The sequence below is a fragment of the Pristiophorus japonicus genome, chromosome 7, assembly GCF_044704955.1.
Source record: "Pristiophorus japonicus isolate sPriJap1 chromosome 7, sPriJap1.hap1, whole genome shotgun sequence".
NCBI classification, from domain to species: Eukaryota; Metazoa; Chordata; class Chondrichthyes; family Pristiophoridae; genus Pristiophorus; species Pristiophorus japonicus.
The window spans coordinates 211,823,814-211,846,727 of NC_091983.1; the positions used below are offsets into that span (position 1 = coordinate 211,823,814).

The 22,914-nt window shown below is 47.7% G+C and overlaps 1 protein-coding gene across 1 annotated transcript in view; it reads left to right on the forward strand.

The window, feature by feature from the left end:
• The first annotated feature begins 7,925 nt into the window (after positions 1 to 7,925).
• Positions 7,926 to 22,914, forward strand: part of LOC139267441 (myelin and lymphocyte protein-like) — a 33,926-nt gene continuing 18,937 nt past the window's right edge. Inside the window, exons 1-2 of the mRNA XM_070885765.1 lie at positions 7,926 to 8,300; positions 13,467 to 13,634. Coding sequence (XP_070741866.1) covers positions 8,193 to 8,300; positions 13,467 to 13,634 — 276 coding nt within the window. The 5' untranslated portion in view covers positions 7,926 to 8,192. The remainder of the gene's footprint in view (positions 8,301 to 13,466; positions 13,635 to 22,914) is intronic.

The window sequence follows — 22,914 nt, forward strand, 5'->3', positions numbered from 1 at the left end:
TTTAAACTCATGCATGAGCTATATTCTTATTAATCGTGAATTCATTCTGATATTTCCACACTTCCACACTAGAAATTAGTTCTCAGGTGACTGAAGGGGCCAATGCGGGACCGACAGTCTCGGTCACAGGTGGGGCAGACGGTAGTTGGAGGAACGGGAGGTTGGGGTGCCTGGGTTGCCCTGCGCTCCTTCCGCTGTCGATGCTTGGCTTCAGCTTGTTCTCGGCGAACAGGCTGGCGGTGTCAGTGTCTTTTCAGATGTTTTTCTTCCACTTAGGGTGGTCTTGGGCCAGGGATTCGCAGGTGTCGATGGGGATGTTGCATTTTTTCAAGGATGTCAAGGGTGTCCTTGAAACGTTTCGTCTGCCCACCTGGGTCTCGCTTGCCATGTTTGAACTCTGAGTAGAGCGCTTGTTTTGGGAGTCTACTGTCGGGCATGCGGATGATGTGGCCCGTCCAACGGAGCTAATGGATCCGTTGGTCAGGATCACATAAGAACATAAGAAATAGGAACAGGAGTAGGCCATATGGCCCCTCGAGCCTGATCCGCCATTTAATACGATCATGGCTGATCTGATCATGGACTCAGGTCCACTTCCCTGCCCGTTCTCCATAACCCCTTATTCCCTTATCGTTCAAGAAACTGTCTATTTCTGTCTTAAATTTATTCAATGTTCCAGCTTCCACAGTTCTCTGAGGCAGCGAATTCCACAGATTCACAACCCTCTGAGAGAAGAAATTTCTCCTCATCTCTGTTTTAAATGTGTGGCCTCTTATTCTAAGATCAGGCCCTCTAGTTCTAGTCTCCCCTATCAGCGGAAACATCCTCTCTGCATCCAACTTGTCAAGCCCCCTCATAATCTTATACGTTTCGATAAGATCACCTCTCATTCTTCTGAATTCCAGTGAGTAGAGGCCCAACCTACTCCACCTGTCCTCATAAGTCAACACCCTCATCCCCAGAATCAACCTAGTGAACCTTCGCTGAACTGCCGCCAAAGCAAGTATATCCTTTCGTAAATATGGAAACCAAAACTTTACGCAGCATTCCAGGAGTGGCCTCACCAATTGTTGCAAGACTTCCCTGCTTTTATACTCCATCCACTTTGCAATAAAGGCCAAGATTCCATTGGCCTTCCTGATCACTTGCTGTACCTGCATACTATCCTTTTATGTTTCATGCACAAGTATCCCCAGGTCCCACTGTACTGCGGCACTTTGCAATCTTCATCCATTTAAATAGTAACTTGCTCTCTGCCAAAGTGCATGACCTCACACTTTCCAACATTATACTCTATCTGCCAAATTTTTGCCCACTCACTTAGCCTGTCTATGTCCTTTTGCAGATTTTTTGTGTCCTCCTCACATTGTGCTTTCCCTCCCATCTTTGTTTCGTCAGCAAACCTGGCTATGTTACACTCAGTCCCTTCCTCCAAGTCATTAATATAGATTGTAAATAGTTGGTTCCCAGCACTGATCCCTGCGGCACTCCACTGGTTACTGATTGCCAACCCGAGAATCAACCATTTATCCCTACTCTCTGTTTGCTGTTTGTCAGCCAATCCTCTACCCATGCTAATATATTACCCCCAACCCCGTGATATTTTATCTTGTGCAGTAACCTTTTATGTGGCACCTTGTCAAATGCCTTCTGGAAGTCCAAATACACCACATCCACTGGTTCCCTTTTATCCACCCTGTTCGTTACATCCTCAAAGAACTCCAGCAAATTTGTCAAACATTTCTGACCACTTTGTATGCCCTTGTATTTAATTGGATACCGTCCTTTAGTCTTTAGTTAGCCACGGATGGCTATCTTTTCTCTTACGCCCTTTCCTCCTCACTGGAATATATTTTTCTTGAGAGTTGTGAAATATCTCCTTAAATGTACACCACTGTTCATCAACCATCCTACACTTTAATCTATTTTCCCAGTCCACTTTAGCCAACTCAGCCCTCATACCTTCATAGTCTCCTTTATTTAAGCATAGTACGCTGGTTAGAGATCCAACTTTCTCACCCTCCATCTGAATTTGAAATTCAATCATGTTATGATCACTCATTCCAAGGGGATTCTTTACTAGGACATTGTTTATTATTACACAGGACCAGATCTAAGATAGCTTGTCCTCTGGTTGGTTCCGTTACATACTGCTCAAGGAACCCATCCCTTATGCACTGTATGAACTCTTCCTCAAGGCTATCCTGACCAATTTGCTTTGTCCAATCAATATGGAGGTTAAAATCACCCATGATTATTGCTGTTCCCTTTTTACAAGCCCCCACTATTTCCGACCAACAGAGTTGCTACTGTTAGGGGGCCTATAGACTACACCCACCAGTGACTTTTCCCCTTATTATTCCTTATCTTCACCCAAACCGTTTCAACATCCTGATCATTTGAGCCAATATCATTTCTCACTATTGCAGTGATTTCATTGTTTATCAATAGAGCTACCCCACCTCCTTTCCCTTTCTGTCTGTCCTTCCGGATTGTCAAATACCCCTGAATATTTAATTCCCAGTCCTGGTCACCTTGCAACCACATCTCTGTAATAACTATCAGATCAGACCCATTTGTCTCAATTTGTGCCGTCAACTCATCTATTTTGTTACAAATGCTACATGCATTTAGACATAGTGCCTTTAAATTTGTTTTTTTACTCTTTTTTCCTGCTTGTTTCCTCTCTCCTTCAAACTCACTTTCTTTATTTTTGCTTTCTAGTTCCAGCTTTACTCCCCTCCCTACTGAATCTATTTTCAGGTTCCCATCCCTCTGCCAAGCTAGTTTAAACCCTCCCCAACAGCACTAGCAAACCACCCCACGAGGATATTGGTCCCGGCTCAGTTGAGGTGCAACCTGACCGGGTTGTACAGTTCCCACCTCCCCCAGAAGCGGTCCCAATGTCTCAGGAATCTAAAGCCCTCCCTCCTGCACCATCTCTCCAGCCACACATTCATCTGTTCTATCCTCTTATTTCTGTACTCACTAGCTCGTGGCACTGGGGGTAATCCGGAGATTATTATCTTTGAGGTCCTGCTTTTTAATCTATCTCCTAGCTCCCTAAACTCTGCCTGAAGGACCTCATCCCTCTTCGTACCTATGTCATTGGTACCGATGAGGATCATGACCTCTGGCTGTTCACCCTCTCCCCCCAGAATTCCCTGCAGCCGCTCAGTGACATCCTTGACCCTGGCACCAGGGAGGCAACATACCATCCTGGAGTCACATCTGCGGCCACAGAAATGCCTGTCTGCTCCCCTGACTATGGAATCCTCTTCCATTCTTCTTTCACCCCCCCCTGTGCAGCTGAGTCATCCGTGGTGCCGCGGACTTGGCTCTGGATGCACTCCTCAGAGCCACCCTTACCCCCACCGGTACTCAGAACGGAGTAGTGGTTGGAGAGCGAGGTGGACTCAGGGGACTCCTGCACTATCTGCCTAGTCCTCCTCTTCTGTCCAGTGATCACCCACTCCCTATCTGCCTGCACACTCTTAAGCTGTGGGGCGACCGCCTCTAGAAACGTGCTATCCACATTGCTCTCAGTCGCACCACGGTGACTCCAGCCGCCACTCAAGCTCCAAAACACGGAGCTCGAGTTGGTGCAGCTGGAGACACCTCCCGCACACGTGGTCGTCCCGGCTGCGTGAAACATCCAGGATTTCCCACATGCCGCAGGATTGCATGTCATCGTGGAGCAGGTGACAAACCTTTGAGGGCAGCCGAATCTGAGGAGGACGCTCCATAACCCTTCACGGTTGACAGTGTCGAAGGCTTTTGTGAGATCAAAAAAGGCCATGTACATGGATTGGTGCTGTTCCCTGCATTTCTGCCGCGTGGTGAAGGTCATGTCCATTGTGCGCCCTAGTGGGCAGAATCGCATTGTGACTCTGGGAGGAGCTCTTCAGCCACAGGGAGAAGGCGATTGAGGAGGATTTCTGCGATGACTTTCTCGGTGGTCGACAGTAGAGAGACTCCTCTATAGTTACCGCAGTTGGACTTGTCACCTTTCTTGAAGATGGTCATGATTACAGCTTCTCTGAGATCTCCTGGCATGATCTCCCCCTTCCAGATAAGAGAGACTACAGATGGCCTTGCAGGACGCCCTCAACCAGCTCTGGGCCTGATAGCCCCGGCTGTAAGCTGCACTATTTCAGGCTGGGAGGCGGCAGTCTGGGCTGGCTGGGTGACTGTCAATGACAAGTGCAATGGCGGAGCGGCAGTGGTGGGATCAGGAATGCTGTCATCCTGAGCGAGCACGGCAAGTTCCTGCTCCACTGACCCATTGCCTCTCCCCCGGGGCAACACCTCAGCATCCCCACCAATCGGCTGCAGGACAGATTGCTGAGCTGCTGCGACACTGAGATCCCCTGTCGACTGTGGTGGACCCAACGGCGAAGGCAGCAGTCAGAGCTTGTGCGGCATCCAGCTGAGACTGCGTGAGAGCATTCTGAGCATCCATGTGAGCTACCATTGACTTCATTACAGCACCAAGACGTTGCGTTACTTCCGCCTGTGCCGCAATAGAAACTGTCACCTCGCCCATGACACACGTCATGAGGTCTGGATCGGCACAGTCTCTCTGGAAGTCCTCCATCGCCTGCACACTGCGCAGAGCTGTGCATAGTGCGGGAGGCGGACTCCTCCTTACCACTTGCGACAGCCTCTCGGGCACCCTTGCCATTGCACCTATCATGTCGGAGTGCATGCCCATCACCCTTTGTGTGAACGCCTCCCCATCGAGGCCCTCATCTGAGTCCTGTGCAGCAGAACTCACACGCGAACTCGCCCTCCGGGGAGCTGGTTCCCGAGGTTCCCTTTCTCCTTGATCGTACTGCTGCCCGCTAGGCTCCGGTGCATCACCCAGTGCAAAGCCCTCCACTAACCTAACCTCTAAGGATCGCGTAGTGCCAGTTATCCTACAGGTGAGAGAATAGAGAGGCAGTGCTTGGCTCCTCCTCCTCCTCCTCATCCTCGCCCCCTCTTCTTCTTCCTCATGACTCAGTTGGGGGGGGGCGCAGGCACAGGCTGCTCATCTACTGGCTCATTATCTGAAAGCATAAATGGCACAAGAGTTGGGTTAAGGTGAGGGCAGGGGGGGAGCAATGGAGCAAGGAAGGCAGACAGAATGAGGAGCTGGAAAGTGATAAGGCCTTATGGTTTAATGAAGAAGTGGGATGAGAAGAGGGGGTAAAGTGCATTTATCCTTCTCTCTACTGCCCCCACCAATGCGAGGTCATTGAACTGCGTGGCCCCTCTAAGAGGCTTTGGAGCAGCTCTCCAGCTCTCATTGAACTCCAGCAATGATGACAATGACCTGGTGTTGCCTGAAACAACATCCCCTTTAAGATCTGGAATGAGCAGGAGGCCAATTATTGCTGAATTAAAGTCAGCTGAAATTGGGTGCAGCTCTGGTAATAGCGTCCCTGCACTGAGAGCATTAGTGCCTCAGATAGCACCTCCCTTCATTTCTGAGGCCAAAGTGCCCAATTTCCCAGCCCATTTTGCCGGGCGCTAAATGTTCAAAAAGATAAAACTTAACACCCCAAATGCGGCGCTAGTGAATTTCGCTCCCATATTCTACTGTTTTGGCTGTTTTGGCCAGCATTCTACTAACTTTGCTGATTGCTGCTCTGACATGTTGGGACATGTTAAACATTGAGTCATGTTGAGACATATTGTTGGAGCAGAGTAGAAGCAATTTTACTCTGCATTGAACCATACCATAACTGACCTGGGGGTACTTGGTACTGACATTGGGTGCCCAGTGTAGATGTTGATGTACCTCACCTTGACAAGGGATTTAAAAAAAAAAATGGTGCTTATGACATGCAGTTCAGATCACTTTCCCTTTTCAGGTACACAACAACAGCAAATTGCATTTATATAGTGCCTTTAACGTACTAAAACGTATCAAGGCACTTTACAGGAGTGTTTTCAAACAAAATCTGACACTGAACCACATAAAGAGATATTGGGACAGGTTGCCAAAAGCTTGGTCAGAGGTGGGTTTTAAGGAAAGTCTTGAAGGTGGGAGAGATAGGTAGAGATGTGGAGGTTTAGGGAGGGAATTCCAGAACTTAGGGCCTAGGCAGCTGAAGACACGGCTGCCAATGGTGGAACGATGAAGATCGGGGATGCACAAGAGGCAAGAATTGGAGGAACGCGTAGATAACAGGAACGTAGGGCATCAAACATGCCAAGCTACAAAGTTGCCTCTTTACTCTGCAACTGGGTATGTTTGATACTGGCATTAAAAAGGGAAAGTGTTTCATTTAAAGGTCTCTCTACTCTAGCCAACCTCAGGAGAGGTTGCTCCATTGTGAACAATTCAATTCCCCATACCAGCCATCCTTTTAGCTTCTCTGAGTGAAATTTTCAGTTTGGTCATGTTTTGTTTTGCTGGGCCATACTTCCTAAGTTTAAAACTGTACACTTTCAGGACCTTAGCAATGGTCTGGAAGAATGCCTCACAGTGGAAAGGCTGCAAGGATCCCTGAAGTATCGCGAGGTTCTCCTGATGGCTCGGTGAGTTTGTGCAATAAGTAACTAAGCCATGAAGAGCAGGAAAAGCCCAAAGTTCGGTCTTTGGTCAGAGTCAATGTAGCTGATGGCAGACAGGGCAGCAGTGGACATGCTACCCACCATGGCCTCAGCAGCCCAGATTAGCGAAGGGAAAACTGGATACGGTTCCTATTCCTGACTGTAACCCCCACTGGATGGGTGATCGTTGTGATTGCTGCATGTGTCAGGAAGGTGTTAGGTGCTGTGGAACTGTACACAGCAGCAAACAGTCATCTTTGGGAGAGGAGAGAACAAAATAAAACTTAAAGTGCTGAAAAAATATAAGTAAAAAGAATGTTCAACTGCATTAAAAACTAGCTGTGGCAGTAAATAGAAAAAGTGAGCTGTACAGCTAGCCTGTATCCATGGGTTATTCTTTGTTGCTTCCACAATAATGTCCTTTGATTAACTTTTTTTCATAAACTGTTCCCACCCAGAAACTTACAAAATCCTACACCTCCCTCCCTGACTGCGTTTATTATTTTTATTCAAGGACCTGTTTGACCGAAAGTAACAACTTCCATCTGCTGTGTGATTTCTGCATTCCTGTGACATTACACTTCATTTGCATTCTGGTCCTTCAAGTAGAAAACGCTAGTTAAAAATCAAATGTGTAGCCACCTTTATCAATAAAATATTTTAACTAGGTTTTGTAAAAGAACCAGTAAGCTTTTAAGGATTGAATAAATGCCTTCAATACAAGGGCCTGGATTCTTTGATTGGTTTGCGCCTCTGTTAGCGGGGCGCGCTAATGGGACGCAAAATGTTTAGCGCCTGGGCGGCCAGCTTTCAGCGTCCTGCCGGGAAATCTGGTGGCAGTTTTGAGGCGGCGCTCGGTAGTACCGCCCAGGAGCATTGCCCCGGTTTCGACAGCGATGCGATATTTGCTTGGAACGGCAGCAGTCGCGCCCCGTGGTGAGACCGCCAGAGAAAGCTGGTTTGCAGAGCCGTCTCGGGGCACTCAGGGAAGGAATAATTGAAAAAGGTAAGTGAGAATTGATATTTCTTTGGGGTTTTTTTTTTTGCGATTGATCTTTATTTGGGGGGAATACTTTATCGAGAACGGTTTTTATGTTTTTGGTCCGGATTTTTTGTTGTTGCAGGGTGTCCTCTCTTAGGGCGCTCTGAAGCTGGCTCTTTAGGAACGGGTTTTCAGCTGCTCGCCTGGCCTAATACCCTAAGAGAGGGGTGGAATGCATCCCTTAGGCTCCACTCCACACAGGGTGCAGCAACCAAATTTTTTGGCTGCGTTGCAAACCATTTTCTGGTGCACCGCCATTAGCGCCCTGCCGAAAATCCAGCCCTATACAGAGGTAGTCATTAATTTCAACAATGCGACTACCTCTCGCCAAGAAAATATAGCTGATTGTATAGTTATAGTTAAGCTTTCTGTACTTAATTCTAAGCTAATTGTTTTAGATTTCTTTCAATTTGGAGAACAATGCAAGACAGTGGCATTTTTAGGAGTGCCGGGGAGAAACAGCCAAAACCAGTTTTTCAAGGGAATAGCTTGGAAGAGGTGTGTCCAAATCTGTGCTCATGTATCAGTGCCATGCTCACTCTCTGCTGCAAACAATAGCAAAGCACCAGGATTTGGCAGAAGTTGTCTTTGGGGGTAAAAAAGAGCCATGGCATCACCGGAGACCAGCAACGTAGACCCTCCATCAGACTGTATAATTCCTTCAGGGCTGACATTACTTACCAACATCCCGGATCTGCTAATGGTACCTGAACTTGTGAGTACAACATAAATTATTCATTACAAAAAAATGACAGAAAAAAAACTTTTGTTTTGTCTTGCGACCAGAACGTTCCATGTTGTGAGATGATTTTTACATTGATGTGCAGTTTCAATAGTGTCTGCTTATTTTTTAACAATCAACTTTGTTTGGAAAGGAGGGAAAACCCTCAGTTTTAATTGATTGACTCATTACAAGTCACCGCACAAATTGAAAACAAATGCCAGAATTTCTTATTGAATCAAGAGCAGTGCAGCTTATCTGTGCCGACGAAGTAATTCCAATCGTTGCACATCTAATATAAGTGCACAAATTCCAGTTGCTGTTGTAGGCACAGGTACGTGGGCTCCAGGTGCTGCTGGATTATTTAAAGTCATTGTTTTCTTCAGTCAGACAGAGTGAAAAGTGTAATTGACTGCAGTGACTGGTGTTACAGCAGTCACTACACATAGTAACTGAATGCGAAAACCTGTTTTGTAAAATGCCACGGATCTAAAGGTATACCATTTAAAGATGTGGACCAAGTGAACGGGATACTGATATTTTTATTATTATGGTATAATTTGAATCAAGTGACAGTTCAAATGGTGATAACTGTACACATAATCATAGAATGTTGTAGCACAGAAGCAGGCCATTTGGCCCACCAAGTCTATGCTGGTGTTGTCCTTCACATCAACCATCCAGTGCTTGATGCCATACACTTTCAATATTGCCCAGTTTAAGGTCATTTATGGATTCAGCTTCATCATTTAAAGGCATCAAGGCTCCTTGATCGAAATTGCAGTACAATACAACAACAACAATGCGGATTTACTTAGCACCTTTAATGTGGTAAAATGCCCCAAGGCGCTTCACACGGGCATTATTCACCTCCCTTTGCTCCTTTAAGACAATTATTGTCGGACAAAAACTGACACCGAGCCAAAAAAGAAGGTATTAGGAAGGGTAACTAAATGCTTGGTTAAAGAGATAGATTTTAAGGAGTGTCTTAAAGAAGCAAAGCGAGGTGGATTATGCTCCTGTGAAGCGCCTTGGGGACATTTTACTACATTAAAGGTGCTAAACAAATGCACATTGTTGTTGTATCGTACAGCGATTTCTCTCAAGGAACCACAGGTTTCTTAGCATACCATTCTTTTAAATGTTAAAGCTGAATCCATAAATTTCCTTAAATTGGGAAATATTGGAGAGGCAAAGCTTAAGGGAGGGGACCTCAGAGCTTAGGGCCTAGGCAGCTGAAGGCACGCCTGCCAATGGTGGGGTGAAGGAAGTGGGGGATACACAAGAGGCCAGAGTTTGAAGAAAGCAGGGATCCCAGAGGGTTGTGGGGCTGGAGGAGGTTACAGAGATAGACAGGGGCCAGGTCATGGAGGGATTTGAATCCGAGGATGAGAATTTTATAATCTAGGTGTTGGCAGACTGGGAGCCAATGTAGGTCAGTGAGCACAGAGTTGATGGGCGAACAGGACTTGGCGTGAGTTAGGATACAGGCAGCATAGGTCCTAATCTGATTTGGGAGATTTTGAATTCCTCAATTAAACCGAGACCCTCTCAGGTGCACATCAAAGATCCCATGACACTATTCGAAGAGCTCTCTCCGGTGTCCTGGCCAATATTTATCCCTCAACTAACTTCATTAAAACAGATTATCTGGTCATTATCACATTACTACTTGTGGGAGCTGGCTGTGCACAAATTGACTGCTGCATGCTCCTACATTACAACAATGACTACACCTCAAAAAGTACGTCATTAACTGTGAAGCGCTTTGGGATGTCCTGAGGTCGTGAAAGGTGCTATATAAATGCAAGTGTTCTTTCTTTTCCGAACATCCCCCACCCATGACATCATCATCATCATAGGCAGTCCCTCGAAATCGAGGAAGACTTGCTTCCACTCTAAAAGTGAGTTCTCAGGTGACTGAACAGTCCAATACTGGAATTACAGTCTCTCTCACAGGTGGGACAGACAGTGGTTGGAGGAAAGGGTGGGTGGGGAGTCTGGTTTGCCGCACGCTCCTTCCGCTGCCTGCGCTTGCTTTCTGCATGTTCTCGGCGACAAGACTCAAGGTGCTCAGCGCCCTCCCAGATGCTCTTCCTCCACTTAGGGCGATCTTTGATCAGGGACTCCCAGGTGTCGGTGGGGATGTCGCACTTTATCAGGGAGGCTTTGAGGGTGTCCTTGAAACGTTTCCTCTGCCCACCTTGGGCTCGCTTGCCCTGTAGGAGTTCCGAGTACCCATGACATGCCTGAGTGCTGGCAGGTGATCCTCCAGGTCGCTCGATCTTCAGCTGCCGGTCGTAAATGTGGGCCCAGCTATTAAAATTGACCGTGCTCACCACTGCCATCCTGGGATGGCCACCTGCTCACCCAGCAGGCTTCCCACCCGGGAGTTAACGTTCTCCCCAAAAAGTCCATAAAAATAGTTCCAGAAGTGTTTTTCTAGACATTTAGAAGCCCACTACACCAACAATAACATGCTTATAATCTGAAAATATTTAGAGCAATTTTAAAGTGAGAATTCATGCTATATTTCAGTGAAAGATGGAGAAGCCAATCAATGCAAATACATATACAGATTTTACATAGGATATACTGCACAAGAACAGGCCTTTTGGCTCAACCAATCCATGCTGGCGTTTATGCTCCATTCGAGCCTCCTCCCGTCTTTCCTCATCTAAACCTATCAGCATAACCCTCTATTCCCTTCTCCCACATATGCTTGTTCAGCCTCCTCTTAAATGCATTTTTACTATTCGCTTCAACCACTCCTAGTGGAAGCGAGTTCCACATTCTCATCACTCTCTGGGTAAAGAAGTTTCTTCTGAATTCCCTATTGGATTTTTTGGTGACCATCTTATATTGATGATCTCGAGTTAAGCTCTTCCCCACAAGTGGAAACATTCTCTCTGTATCCACTCGATCAAAACCTTTCATCATTTTAAAGACCTCTATTAGCTGACCACTCAGCCTTCTTTTTTCAAGAGGAAAGAGACCCAGCCTGTCATCCTTTGCATGCATATGCATACCTTTGCATTTCTGGTATCCTTGTAAATCTTCTCTGCACCCACTCCAGTGCCTCAAAATCCTTTTTTATAATATGGTGACCAGAACTGTACGCAGTACTCTAAGTGTGGTCTAACCAAGGTTCTATACAGGTTTAGCATAACTTCCCTACTTTTCAATTCTATCTCTCTATAAATAAACCCTAGTGCTTGGTTTGTTTTTTTACGCCCTTGCTAACCTGTGTCGTTACTTTTAGTGATTTGTGTATTTTACTCCGAGATCCCTTTGTTCCTCTACCCCACCTAGACTCACACCCTCCAAGTAATAAGTGACCTCCCTATTCTTCCTACCAAAATGTAATACCTCACATTTATATCTGTGTTGTACATCATTTGCCAATTATTTGCCCATTCTGCAAGTTTATTAATGTCCTCCTGTAATTTGTTGCAGTCCTCCTCAGTATTCACTACCTCCCCCAATTTGGTGTCATCTGCAAATTTATAAATTGTGTTTTTGATTCCAAAGTCTAAATCGTTAATATAAATTGTGAACAACAGTGGTCCCAGCACGGATCCTTGTGGAACACCACTATCCAGCTTCTGTCACTATGAATAGCTACCTTTTACCCCTACTCTTTGCTTTCTGTCTTGAAGCCAGCTAGCTGCACATTCTGCTACTTATACCCTGACTCCGTATTCTCTGATTTTATTCATTAATCTATTATGGGGTACCTTATCGAAGGCCTTTTGAAAATCTGGATAAATTATATATACTGCATTACCATTGCTTACTCTCTCTGTTACCTCTTCAAAAAATTCAATGACGTTGTTCAAGTAAGACTTTCCCTTTTGCAATCCATGCTGACTATTCATTATTATACATTTTGTGACTGGATGTTCTTCTATTTTTTCCTTTAGTAGGGATTCCATTATTTTTCCTACCACCAATGTTAAGCTGACTGGCTGATGCAGTATAATGAGGATAAATGTGAGGTTATCCACTCTGGGGGCAAAAACACGAAGGCAGAATATTATCTGAAGGGCGACAGATTAGGAAAGGGGGAGGTGCAACGAGACCTGGGTGTCATGGTTCACCAGTCATTGAAAGTTGGCATACAGGTACAGTAGGCGGTGAAGAAGGGAAATGGTATGTTGGCCTTCATAGCTAGGGGATTTGAGTATAGGAGCAGGGAGGTCTTACTGCAGTTGTACAGGGTCTTGGTGAGGCCTCACCTGGAATATTGTGTTCAGTTTTGGTCTCCTAATCTGAGGAAGGAAGTTCTTGTTATTGAGGGAATGCAGCGAAGGTTCACCAGACTGATTTCCGGGATGGCGGGACTGACATATGGGGAGAGACTGGATCGACTGGGCCTTTATACACTGGAGTTTAGAAGGATGAGAGGGGATCTCATAGAAACGTATAAGATTCTGACGGGACTGGACAGGTTAGATGTGGGAAGAATGTTCCCGATGATGGGGGAAGTCCAGAACCAGGGGACACAGTCGTAGGATAAGGGGTAGGCCATTTAGGACGGAGATGAGGAGAAACTTCTTCACTCAGAGAGTTGTTAACCTGTGGAATTCCCTACCACAGAGAGTTGTTGATGCCAGTTCATTGGATATATTCAAGAGGGAGTTAGATATGGCCCTTACGGCTAAAAGGATCAAGGGATATGGAGAGAAACCAAGAAAGGGGTACCGAGGGAATGATCAGCCATGATCCTATTGAATGGTGGTACAGGCTCGAAGGGCTGAATGGCCTACTTCTGCACCTATTTTCTATGTTTCTATGTTTCTATGGTCTATAATTCCCTGGATATGTTCTATCCCCCTTCTTAAATATAGGTATCACGTTAGCTATCTGCCAGTCCACTGACACCACACCTGTTAAAAGTTGATTTAAAAAAACAAATTAAAAAATCTGCTGTCACCCAGAGGGTGGTGGGGGTCTGGAACTCACAGCCTGAAAGGGTGGTAGAGGCAGAAACCCTCACCCCACTTAAAGCGTCACAACCTACAGGTCTACGGACCAAGAGCTGGAAAGTGGGATTAGGCTGGGTAGCTCTTGTTTGGCCGGTGTGGACACGATGGGTTGAAATGGCCTCCTTCCCTGCTGTAAGTTTCTATGATTCTACGATTTGTTTCCTTCCTACAGGTTTGTGGTGGGCTAGTTTGGATCCTTGTGGCTTCCATTCGGGTGGCCGATAAAGATAGCCAAGGCTGGGTCATATTTGTGTCTATCCTCGTCTTTGTGTTAACTCTGCTGCTGCTGATATGCTACTTCACTGGATTGCCCCGAAATTCAACCGCATGGTGCTGTTTGGTAAGCGTGCGCTCTTTTATCATATTACAACTTTATACAGGGCACGGTTACTTAGTTATTAATAGATGACTCACAAAGGCAGGTATCATGATTGGCCTTGAATTTGCAGGGCCAATTCGAGGCAACACCCACCCAGAAGGACAAGGGCACAGGTGCATGGGAACACCATCACCTCCAAGTCCCCCTCCAAGCCACATCCCTTCCTGACTTGGAAATATATCACCGTTCCTTCATCGTCGCTGGGTCAAAATCCTGGAACTCCCTCCCTAACAGCACTGTGGGAGTTCCTTCACCACAGGGAAAGCAGCGATTCAAATAGGCGGATCATCACCACCTTATCAAGGGAAAATAGGGATGGGCAATAAACCAAAGATGCCCGATATCCTGAGAATGCATTTTGAAGAAGTTTGAAGAAGTTTGTTGGTAATCCAAAGAAATGGCGTCAATCTCAGCTGGGACACAGCCTTAAGGCACAATTTGCTTACATGGCTGGTAAGAGGTGTGGGGCCAGGGGTGAGGGACTCCCTAGCTTGGGGAGGGATGGGGAGGTGAGGGGGGAAAGTTCCATAATCTGACCCACAAGTCAGGATTCAGCATGACATCAGCGCAGGTGTGCCTGGTCTCAGGGGAAGCCAGATTGTTCTTCTGAGTTAGCTCAGCACCCTCTTCTTAGGCCGGCTAATATCCTTGGCATTTCCGGAGTCTTCAGCTGGGAGGTGCCACACCAGCTCCCCATTCATAAACTGTGAAATTGCCCTCTGATGTGGCTCAGCAGGCCGCTCAGTTGTATTAAACTGCTACAGAGAACACCACGCGGACTGCTGCGGTTCAAGAAGGCCCACCACCTCCTTGTCAGGGCAATTCAGGACCGACAATAAATGTCCATTTTGCCAACAATGCCTAGATTGCGAGAATGATGAAAGCAAAGTCAGCAGTATACAACAGAGATTCCCTGGATCTGATGCTAGGCCTAGCAGCATAGGGTGGACAGCAGGGATCGGAGAGCCACACCAGTCTTCAATAAAACTGACCACAAGGTCTACGGTGGGAGTTAAATCCCTGTGTGTGGGGGGGGGGGGGTTTGGGGGGTGGGGGGAGGCGGGAAGGTCTCTGATCCCTGTATTGGGTGGGGGGGGGGGGGGTGGTCTCTGATCCCTGTGGAGGGAGGGGTTTCTCTGATTCCTGTAGGGGGGTCTCTGATCCCTGTGGGGGTGGGCGGGGTGGTTCTCTGATCCCTGTGGGGGGGGTCTCCGATTTCTGTGGGGGGGTCTCTGATCCCTGTCTGGGGGGGGGGGTTCTCTGATCCCTGTGGGGGTCTCTAATCCCTGTGGGGGGGTTCTCTGATCCCTGTGGGGGGGTCTCTGATCCCTGTGTAGGGTCTCTGATCCCTGTGGGGGGGGTCTCTGATCCTTGTGGGGGGGTCTCTGATTCCTGTGGGGGGGTCTCTAATCCCTGTGGGGGGGTCTCTGATTCCTGTGGGGGGGTTTCTCTGATCCCTGTGGAGGGGTCTTTGATTCCTGTGGGGGGGTCTCTGATCCCTGTGGGGGGGGTCTCCGATTCCTGTGAGGGGGGGGCTCTGATTCCTGTCGGGGGGGGTCTCTGATCCCTGTGAGGGGTCTCTGATCTCTGTGGGGGGGGTCTCAGATCCCTGTGGGGGGGGGTCTCTGATTCCTGTGGAGGGGTCTCTGATTCCTGTGGGGGGGTCTCAGATTCCTGTGGGGGGGGGGTCTCTGATCCCTGTGGGTGTGTCTCTGATTCCTGTGGGGGGGGGATCTCTGATCCCTGTGGGGGGGCTCCAATTCCTGTGAGGGGGGGGCTCCGATTCCTGTCGGGGGGGTCTCTGATCCCTGTGGGGGGGTCTCTGATTCCTGTTGGGGGGGGGTCTCTGATTCCTGTTGGGGGGGGGTCTCTGATTCCTGTCAGGTGGGGTCTCTGATCCCTGTGGGAGGGGATCTCTGATTCCTGTGGGGGTGGGTCTCTGATTCCTGTCGGGGGGGGGGCGTCTCTGATCCCTGTGGGGGGATCTCTGATTCCTGTGGGGGGGGGTCTCTGATTCCTGTGGGGGAGTCTCCGATTCCTGTCGGGGGGGGTCTCTGATTCCTGTGGAGGGGTCTCTGATTCCTGTGGGGGGGGTCTCTGATCCCTGTGGGGGGGTCTCAGATTCCTGTGGGGGGGGGGTCTTTGATCCCTGTGGGTGTGTCTCTGATTCCTGTGGGGGGGGGGACCTCTGATCCCTGTGGGGGGGCACCAATTCCTGTGAGGGGGGGGCTCCGATTCCTGTCGGGGGGCTCTCTGATCCCTGTGGGGGGGTCTCTGATTCCTGTTGGGGGGGGGTCTCTGATTCCTGTCAGGTGGGGTCTTTGATCCCTGTGGGAGGGGATCTCTGATTCCTGTGGGGGTGGGTCTCCGATTCCTGTCAGGGGGGGGGCGTCTCTGATCCCTGTGGGAGGATCTCTGATTCCTGTGGGGGGGGGGTCTCTGATTCCTGTGGGGGAGTCTCCGATTCCTGTCGGGGGGGGTCTCTGATCCCTGTGGGGGGGGGGGTTCTCTGATCCCTGTGGGGGATCTCCGATTCCTTTGGGGGGGGTCTCTGATCCCTGGGGAGGGGTCTCCGATTTCTGTGGGGGGTGGTCTCTGAACCCTGTGGGTGGGGGGTCTCCGATCCCTGTGGAGGGGGGGGTCTCCGATCCCTGTGCTGCTGCTTTTCCCACGATTGTTCATCCCGGTTATTAAGCGTGGTGACCGTCTTCTCTCTGGCCTTCAGAATCTGAACTGATTTAATCTTTCCTCACAGATGTTCACCCGTACACCCATGGACGTTCTGACTGATCTCCTCCTCACCCTGTCCAATGCATTTACATGCTTTCCATATTAGGATTCGGCACAATTCCAGCAGGTTTGGGCCTACCTTTGCTGCCTAATGTTTGGGCAGTCCAGCAGTGGTAAAAGAAGAAAGATCAGCGGGCAGGGAGGGGGGCGGTGACATTCTGACGAAATTCCACCTCAAAAATTACCCGCCATTATTTTCTTCCAATCCACCTGTCCCGCTAATGGGCGTGGTTTCTCTCGCCGCCCCCAACCCCTCCCCCCCCCCCGTTTTTTTCTGTTGTTTTGACCCTGTCCCACAGCAACAGGTAACAACGCGACTACAAAGTGGTCATTATTTGGGAGAGAGGTGGGGAAGTACAGTGGAGGCCATTGCTGAAGCACTGCATGAAACCTGCAGGAAAATTAGAGAGTGAAATGGACTCCGAATTACTGAACCTGTTGACACCTGAGGAGGAGAGGATTACTTGCAAGATTCTAGTGAGTACTTTAACATTTCTGCTATTTTTTAGGAATTGAAGGATTTCTCTGTAGAACCATCTCTATTTTGAGGAACTGGAGGAAGAGAGGATAGATGCAAGGAGAGTCCGGCATTTAGATGCTGTCAAAACCCTACCCATGGATACCCACGACCGAGGGTATAACGTTCATACCTGGATTTCTCCATGTGAGAAAAGGCTGCGCTACCCACCAGATGCAGCATGGGAGTTATGCCATCAGTTGGACTCAGATTTGCAAACTATTTCTACTGGAATATAACCTCATCAGTGGTTGTTAAAGTTACTACCAGTTCATTGCAAGTAGCCCCATGGTGACGTCAGTAAGGTTGGTCAATTGGCTGTACATCAGTGCAGTAAACTGATCATGGAGGCCTTATTCGGGTAGTATCCTTCCTCACGGACCCACCAAAGCTGGTATATAAAGTATTTCACTTTTGCTGAGTGGCAGGATTCCCCTGTTAATGATGCTCATGTGGCAACAAAAGTTTATTTTGCTAACTCCCTTAACATCAATAGAAAGGGTTATCATTGTCCAAAGGTACAACTTGTGTGTGGGTCTACATGTTAATACTTTCTACCCTTGAAGCCTCGAAGCTGCTTGTTGATCCACTATACCTGGGTTATTCAGCCAGAGCAATGCGGTTGCTTGGAGACTGCTTGGAGACTTGGCAAATCTCTTGCAATCATGGCCGATGACCCCACTCCGCTGTTCAAGGCCACCCGGAGGTAACAGGTACAACAAAGCATTATGCGCCACGTGCATCTTCATTGAGTAGACAATTGGTATTCCGAAGTTCCCCCTTTTGGGTTTCTGGATAGGTCTGGGGGAAGGCCTACAGTACAGCCCAGCAAGGATGGCCAGCGTTACAGTGGCATGCTGCACGCAACACAACTTTGCAATTTAGAAAAGGACGCTCCCTCTATCTGCAGATGATGATGAAGAAGTACAAGTCTATCCATCCCCAAGCATGAAGAGATTGCCCAGGAGGGAGAAGAGGTTGCAGCAAGCGAGATTAAACAGGAAATCATCATCAGTTTCTTCCACTAGATAATAAGTAGTCCATCACTAGAAGCGAATTGCCTACTATGTCCCATCATTCAGACTCCCAATAATTCAGAAAAAGAACTGTTCTAACCATCAGCACCAAATAAAATGAGAGCTGGAGGCTTCAATAAAAAATACACAAGCACATCATTGTGCAAGGAATTTCCAAAATTACATCAAGTACTATTTATATTTCTTGACACTGCATCTACCCCTGGTACCTAGAACCTCACATGCAAAGCTAAGGATTGATTTCCGGACCCTTGCACCTGCAGACTGAACATTCTGTGGGAACAAGGGCTAGGACAAAGGGGCGGACTTTAGGGCTCCACATAGGGTGCAATGGGTCTGTTCCCGGCTTCAGCCCCTGTTTTTGTTTGGAATGCTTGCTGGGTACTCTTGCACAGTGACATCCAGAAATAGCTGCTGTTGTGACCAGCCCCAGATCTTTTCTCTCTAAACCCTTACTCTTATTTGATGCCCCCTATCAGAACATTGAGCGGTGTGTGACTGGGGTTTTACTATTTGGGCCTTCAAGGACGAAGGTGACATTCGTCGCAGAGATGCTGATATACTCGCTCTTGTATTTGTGAGTCTTGCCCAGCCCTGACAAAGTTCCCTCATATGCTGTCATGAGAGGGGGCCAGAGGGATGAAATAACATTGTCACTATACCGAGATACAGGGACTTCTTGAGTTAACACCCCAGCAGCCCATGAGTGCTGGGCACAGGTTCAGTTGGATTGCCGCTTGAATGGACCATACCGTCTCATTTAAATTCTGGAATCATTTTTGAAACGGTGGTGGTAAAGCTGTTTCACAGAACATCCATGGATGCAGTGTATATGCCATTCCAGAAGCCACGACTGTCCTAAGATCCTCCTGCTTTCACCATTGCAATGTATTTGCTTCATGGGTTCTTCGCTTAAGCATTCATAGTAGCAAATTGTTATTAAGAACTAGTTGGTTTAGTAACAAAGGTTTAACAATCACACTGCACATTACCAGTTCATCCACGAGACTCACAACTGCATGCCTCATCGCAGATGACCTAGACCCAACTGACTGGGGTTTTATTGAGTCTTGTGAACATCACGTGACTGGCTACGCCATTCACAATGCAACAGCTCTACCAACCAGTGGGTATATTCACAGGTGCATACATTACAACCGTGTTGCTGCAGGTCTCCCTTGGACTGCCACATGGCCTCATTAATTCCCCTCATGCTGCTGCAGCTGCGGGCAGTGGGCTTTCCAACTTCTCCACAACCTGGAACACGTGCATGGAAACATTCTCCACTACCTACATGTACGTTTGTTGCTCCTGCTCCTTCTTGATAGTCAAGCATCAGAGATCAGAGTGCTGAGTCTGCAGAGGTGAGGGTAGTTTTTTTCTCCACTCTCCAGTGTGCTCCAGCTGGTTCCTCCTCTCACCTCTTCCTGCTCAGTGGTGCTCGATGCGTCACCCTGTGATACGCTGCTGACACACTAATGAAATCATCCTGAGTAGATCTAACTAGATTGATGCTGGGGGAAGTTAAGCAAGTAATGACGGAGCTGGCGAGGCTTGTGCAGGAGCTGTCGTGCTGGAGGTGCCGAGCTGCTCTGGGAAATGGCCGTCATCTTCTTGCGGAGCGTCACCTCTGAGGATTACAAAGGAGGAACCTCTGTGAGGACGGACTTTCGAATGTGACTTTGAAGATGTCATCGTCATCATAGGCAGGTCCCTCGAAATCGAGAACGACTTGCTTCCACTCTAAAAGTGAGTTCTCAGGTGGCTGGACAGTCCAATACAGAAAGTACAGTCTCTGTCACAGATGGGACAGACAGTGGTTGCAGGAAAGGGTGGGTGGGGAGTCTGGTTTGCCGCACGCTCCTTCTGCTGCCTGCGCTTGTTTTCTGCATGCTCTCGGCGATGAGACTCGAGGTGCTCAGCGTCCTCCCGGATGCACTTCCTCCACTCAGGGCAAACTTTGGCCAGGGACTCCCAGGTGTCGGTGGGGATGTTGCATTTTATCAAGGAGGCTTTGAGGGTGTCCTTGAAACGTTTCCTCTGCCCACCTTGGGCTTGCTTGCCCTGTAGGAGTTCCGAGCAGAGCGCCTGCTTTGGGAGTCTTGTGTCAGGCATGCGAACAATGTGGCCCACCTAACGGAGCTGGTCAAGTGTGGTCAGTGCTTCGATGCTGGGGATGTTGGCCTGATCGAGTACGCTAACGTTGGTGCGTCTGTCCTCCCAGGGAATTTGCAAGATCTTGCGGAGACATTGTTGGTGGTATTTCTCCAGCGATTTGAGGTGTCTACTGTATATGGTCCACGTCTCTGAGCCATACAGGAGGGCGGGTATCACTATAGCCCTGTAGACCATGAGCTTGGTGTAACTGATCAATGATAGAAGACCTCACAATAATGCTGAACATCTGGAGACAAGTCACTGTAGACTATTTCAGCTGTTACCAATCTGTTCTGGCGACTTGCTTCCTACTTTCCTAACTCCCACTGTGCCTCCTGGCAGTATATCTTTGGAGGACATCAACAGCTATCTCTTTCTGCACACGTAACAATCCAATGGTTGTCATTCCTTCCCCAAGCAGTTTTTCGCTACTCAGCTCATCTGCTGCTGAAACCCTCATCAATATAAGAAGTGCAGGGTGCAATTAGAAAAGAGATCAGGAAAGCAAAGAGAGAGCATGAAAAAATGTTGGCAAGTAAAATCAGGGAAAACCCAAAGATGTTTTATAAATACATTAAGAGCAAGAAGATAACCAGAGAAAGAGTGGGGCCTATTAGAGACCATAAAGGAAATCTGTGTGTGGAGGCAGAAGACGTGCGTATGATTCTTAATGAATACTTTGCATCTGTTTTCACAAAAGAGAGGGGCAATACAGACTTTGCAATGGGGAGGAGGAGTGTGAAATATTAAACGAGATAAACATAGTGAGAGAGGAACTAATAAGAGGCTCAGCAGCTTTGAAAGTGGATAAATCCCCAGGCCCGGATGAAATGTATCCCAGGCTGTTAAGAGAATCAAAAGAATAAATAGCAGAGGCTCTGACCAACATTTTCCACTCTGCTCTGCTACAGGTGCGGTGCCAGAGGACTGGAGGACTGCTAATGTTGTACCTGTGTTTAAAAAGGGAGAAAGGGATAGACCGAGTAATTACAGGCCAGTCAGCCTAACCTTAGTGGTGGGAAAATTATTGGAAAAAGTCCTGAGGGACAGGATAAATCTTCATTTGGAAAGACATTGATTAATCAAGGATAGTCAGCATGGATTTGTTAAGGGAAGGTCGTGTCTGACTAACTTGCTTTTTGTGGTATATATCAATGACTTGGACTTGAATGTTGGGGATATGATTAAGAAGTTTGCAGATGACACTAAAATAGGCTGTGTGGTTGATAATGAAGAAGAAAGCTGCAGACTGCAGGAAGATATCAATGAACTGGTCAGGTGGACAGAACAGTGGCAAATGGAATTCAATCGGGATAAGTGTGAGATAATGCGTCTGGGGAGGTCTAACAAGGCAAGTAATACACATTAAATGGAACAACACTGAAAAGTGTAGAGGAACAAAGGGACCTTGGAGTGCAGGTCCACAGATCCCTGAAGGTAGCAGGCCAGGTAGATAAGGTGGTTAAGAAGGCATATGGTATATTTGCCTTTATTAGTCGAGGCATGGAATACAAGAGCAAGAGGTAATGCTTGAAGTGCATAAAACACTGGTTAGGCCGCACCTGGAGTATTGTTTGTAGTTCTGGTCACCACATTACAGGAAAGATATGATTGCACTTGAAAAGGTGCAGAGGAGATTTACAAGAATGTTGCCTGGTCTGGAGAATTTTGGCTATGAGTAAACATTGGAGATGCTGGATCTGTTTTCTTAGGAACAGAGGAGGCTGAGAGGAGTCCTCATTGAGGTGTATAAAATTATGAGGGGCCTGGATAGAGGGCCTGTTTCCCTTGGCAGAGGGGTCAACAACCAAGGGCATAGATTTAAAGTAATTGGGGGGAGGTTTAGAAGAGATATGAGGGGAAATTTCTTCCCCAGATGGTGGTGGGGGTCTGGAACTCACTGCCTGAAAGGATGGAAGAGGCAGAAACCCTCATCACATTTACAAAATACTTGGATGTGCACTTAAAGTGCCATAACCTACAGGGCTATGGACCAAAAGCTGGAAAGTGGGATCAGGCTGGATAGGTCTTGGTTGGCTGGCGTGGACATGATGGGCCGAAATGGCTTCCTTCCTTGCTGTAAATTTTTATGATTCAATACCTTTGTTACCTCTAAATTCAATTATTCCAATGCTCTCCTGGCTGGCCTCCCATTTTGCATCCTCTATAAATTGAGCTCATTGAAAACTCTGCGCCTATATTCTAACTCGCATCAAGCCCTGTTCACCCATTAGCTCCCAGTTTGGCAACATCTCATCCCTCCCTATCTCTGTAACCTCCTCCAGCCCTACAACCCTCCGAAATTTCAGCATTCCTCCAATTCTGGCCTCTTGCGCGTTGCCGATTTTCATCGCTCCACCATTGGTGACCGAGCCTTCAGCTGCCTGGATACTAAACTCTGGAATTCCCTCCCTAAACCTCTCTGCCTCGCTCTCCTCCTTGAAGACGCTCCTCAACACCTATCTCTTTGACCAAGCTATTGGTTACCAGTCCTAATATCTCCTTATGTGGCTCAGTGTCAAATCTTGAAAGGAAGCAGAGTTAATGTTTTGGGTCATGTATTTAACCATCTTGCAATGATATAGTCATGTAACTGTAACTCATGTACACTGTACCTGTACGCTAGAAATGCACACCCTGACCACAGGGGGTGAATTTGCGGGAGATACTCCTCACCTGGCTTTCCAGGTATAAAAGAGGAGGTCCCACCCAGGGTCAGCACTCCTTGGTTCTGGGAATA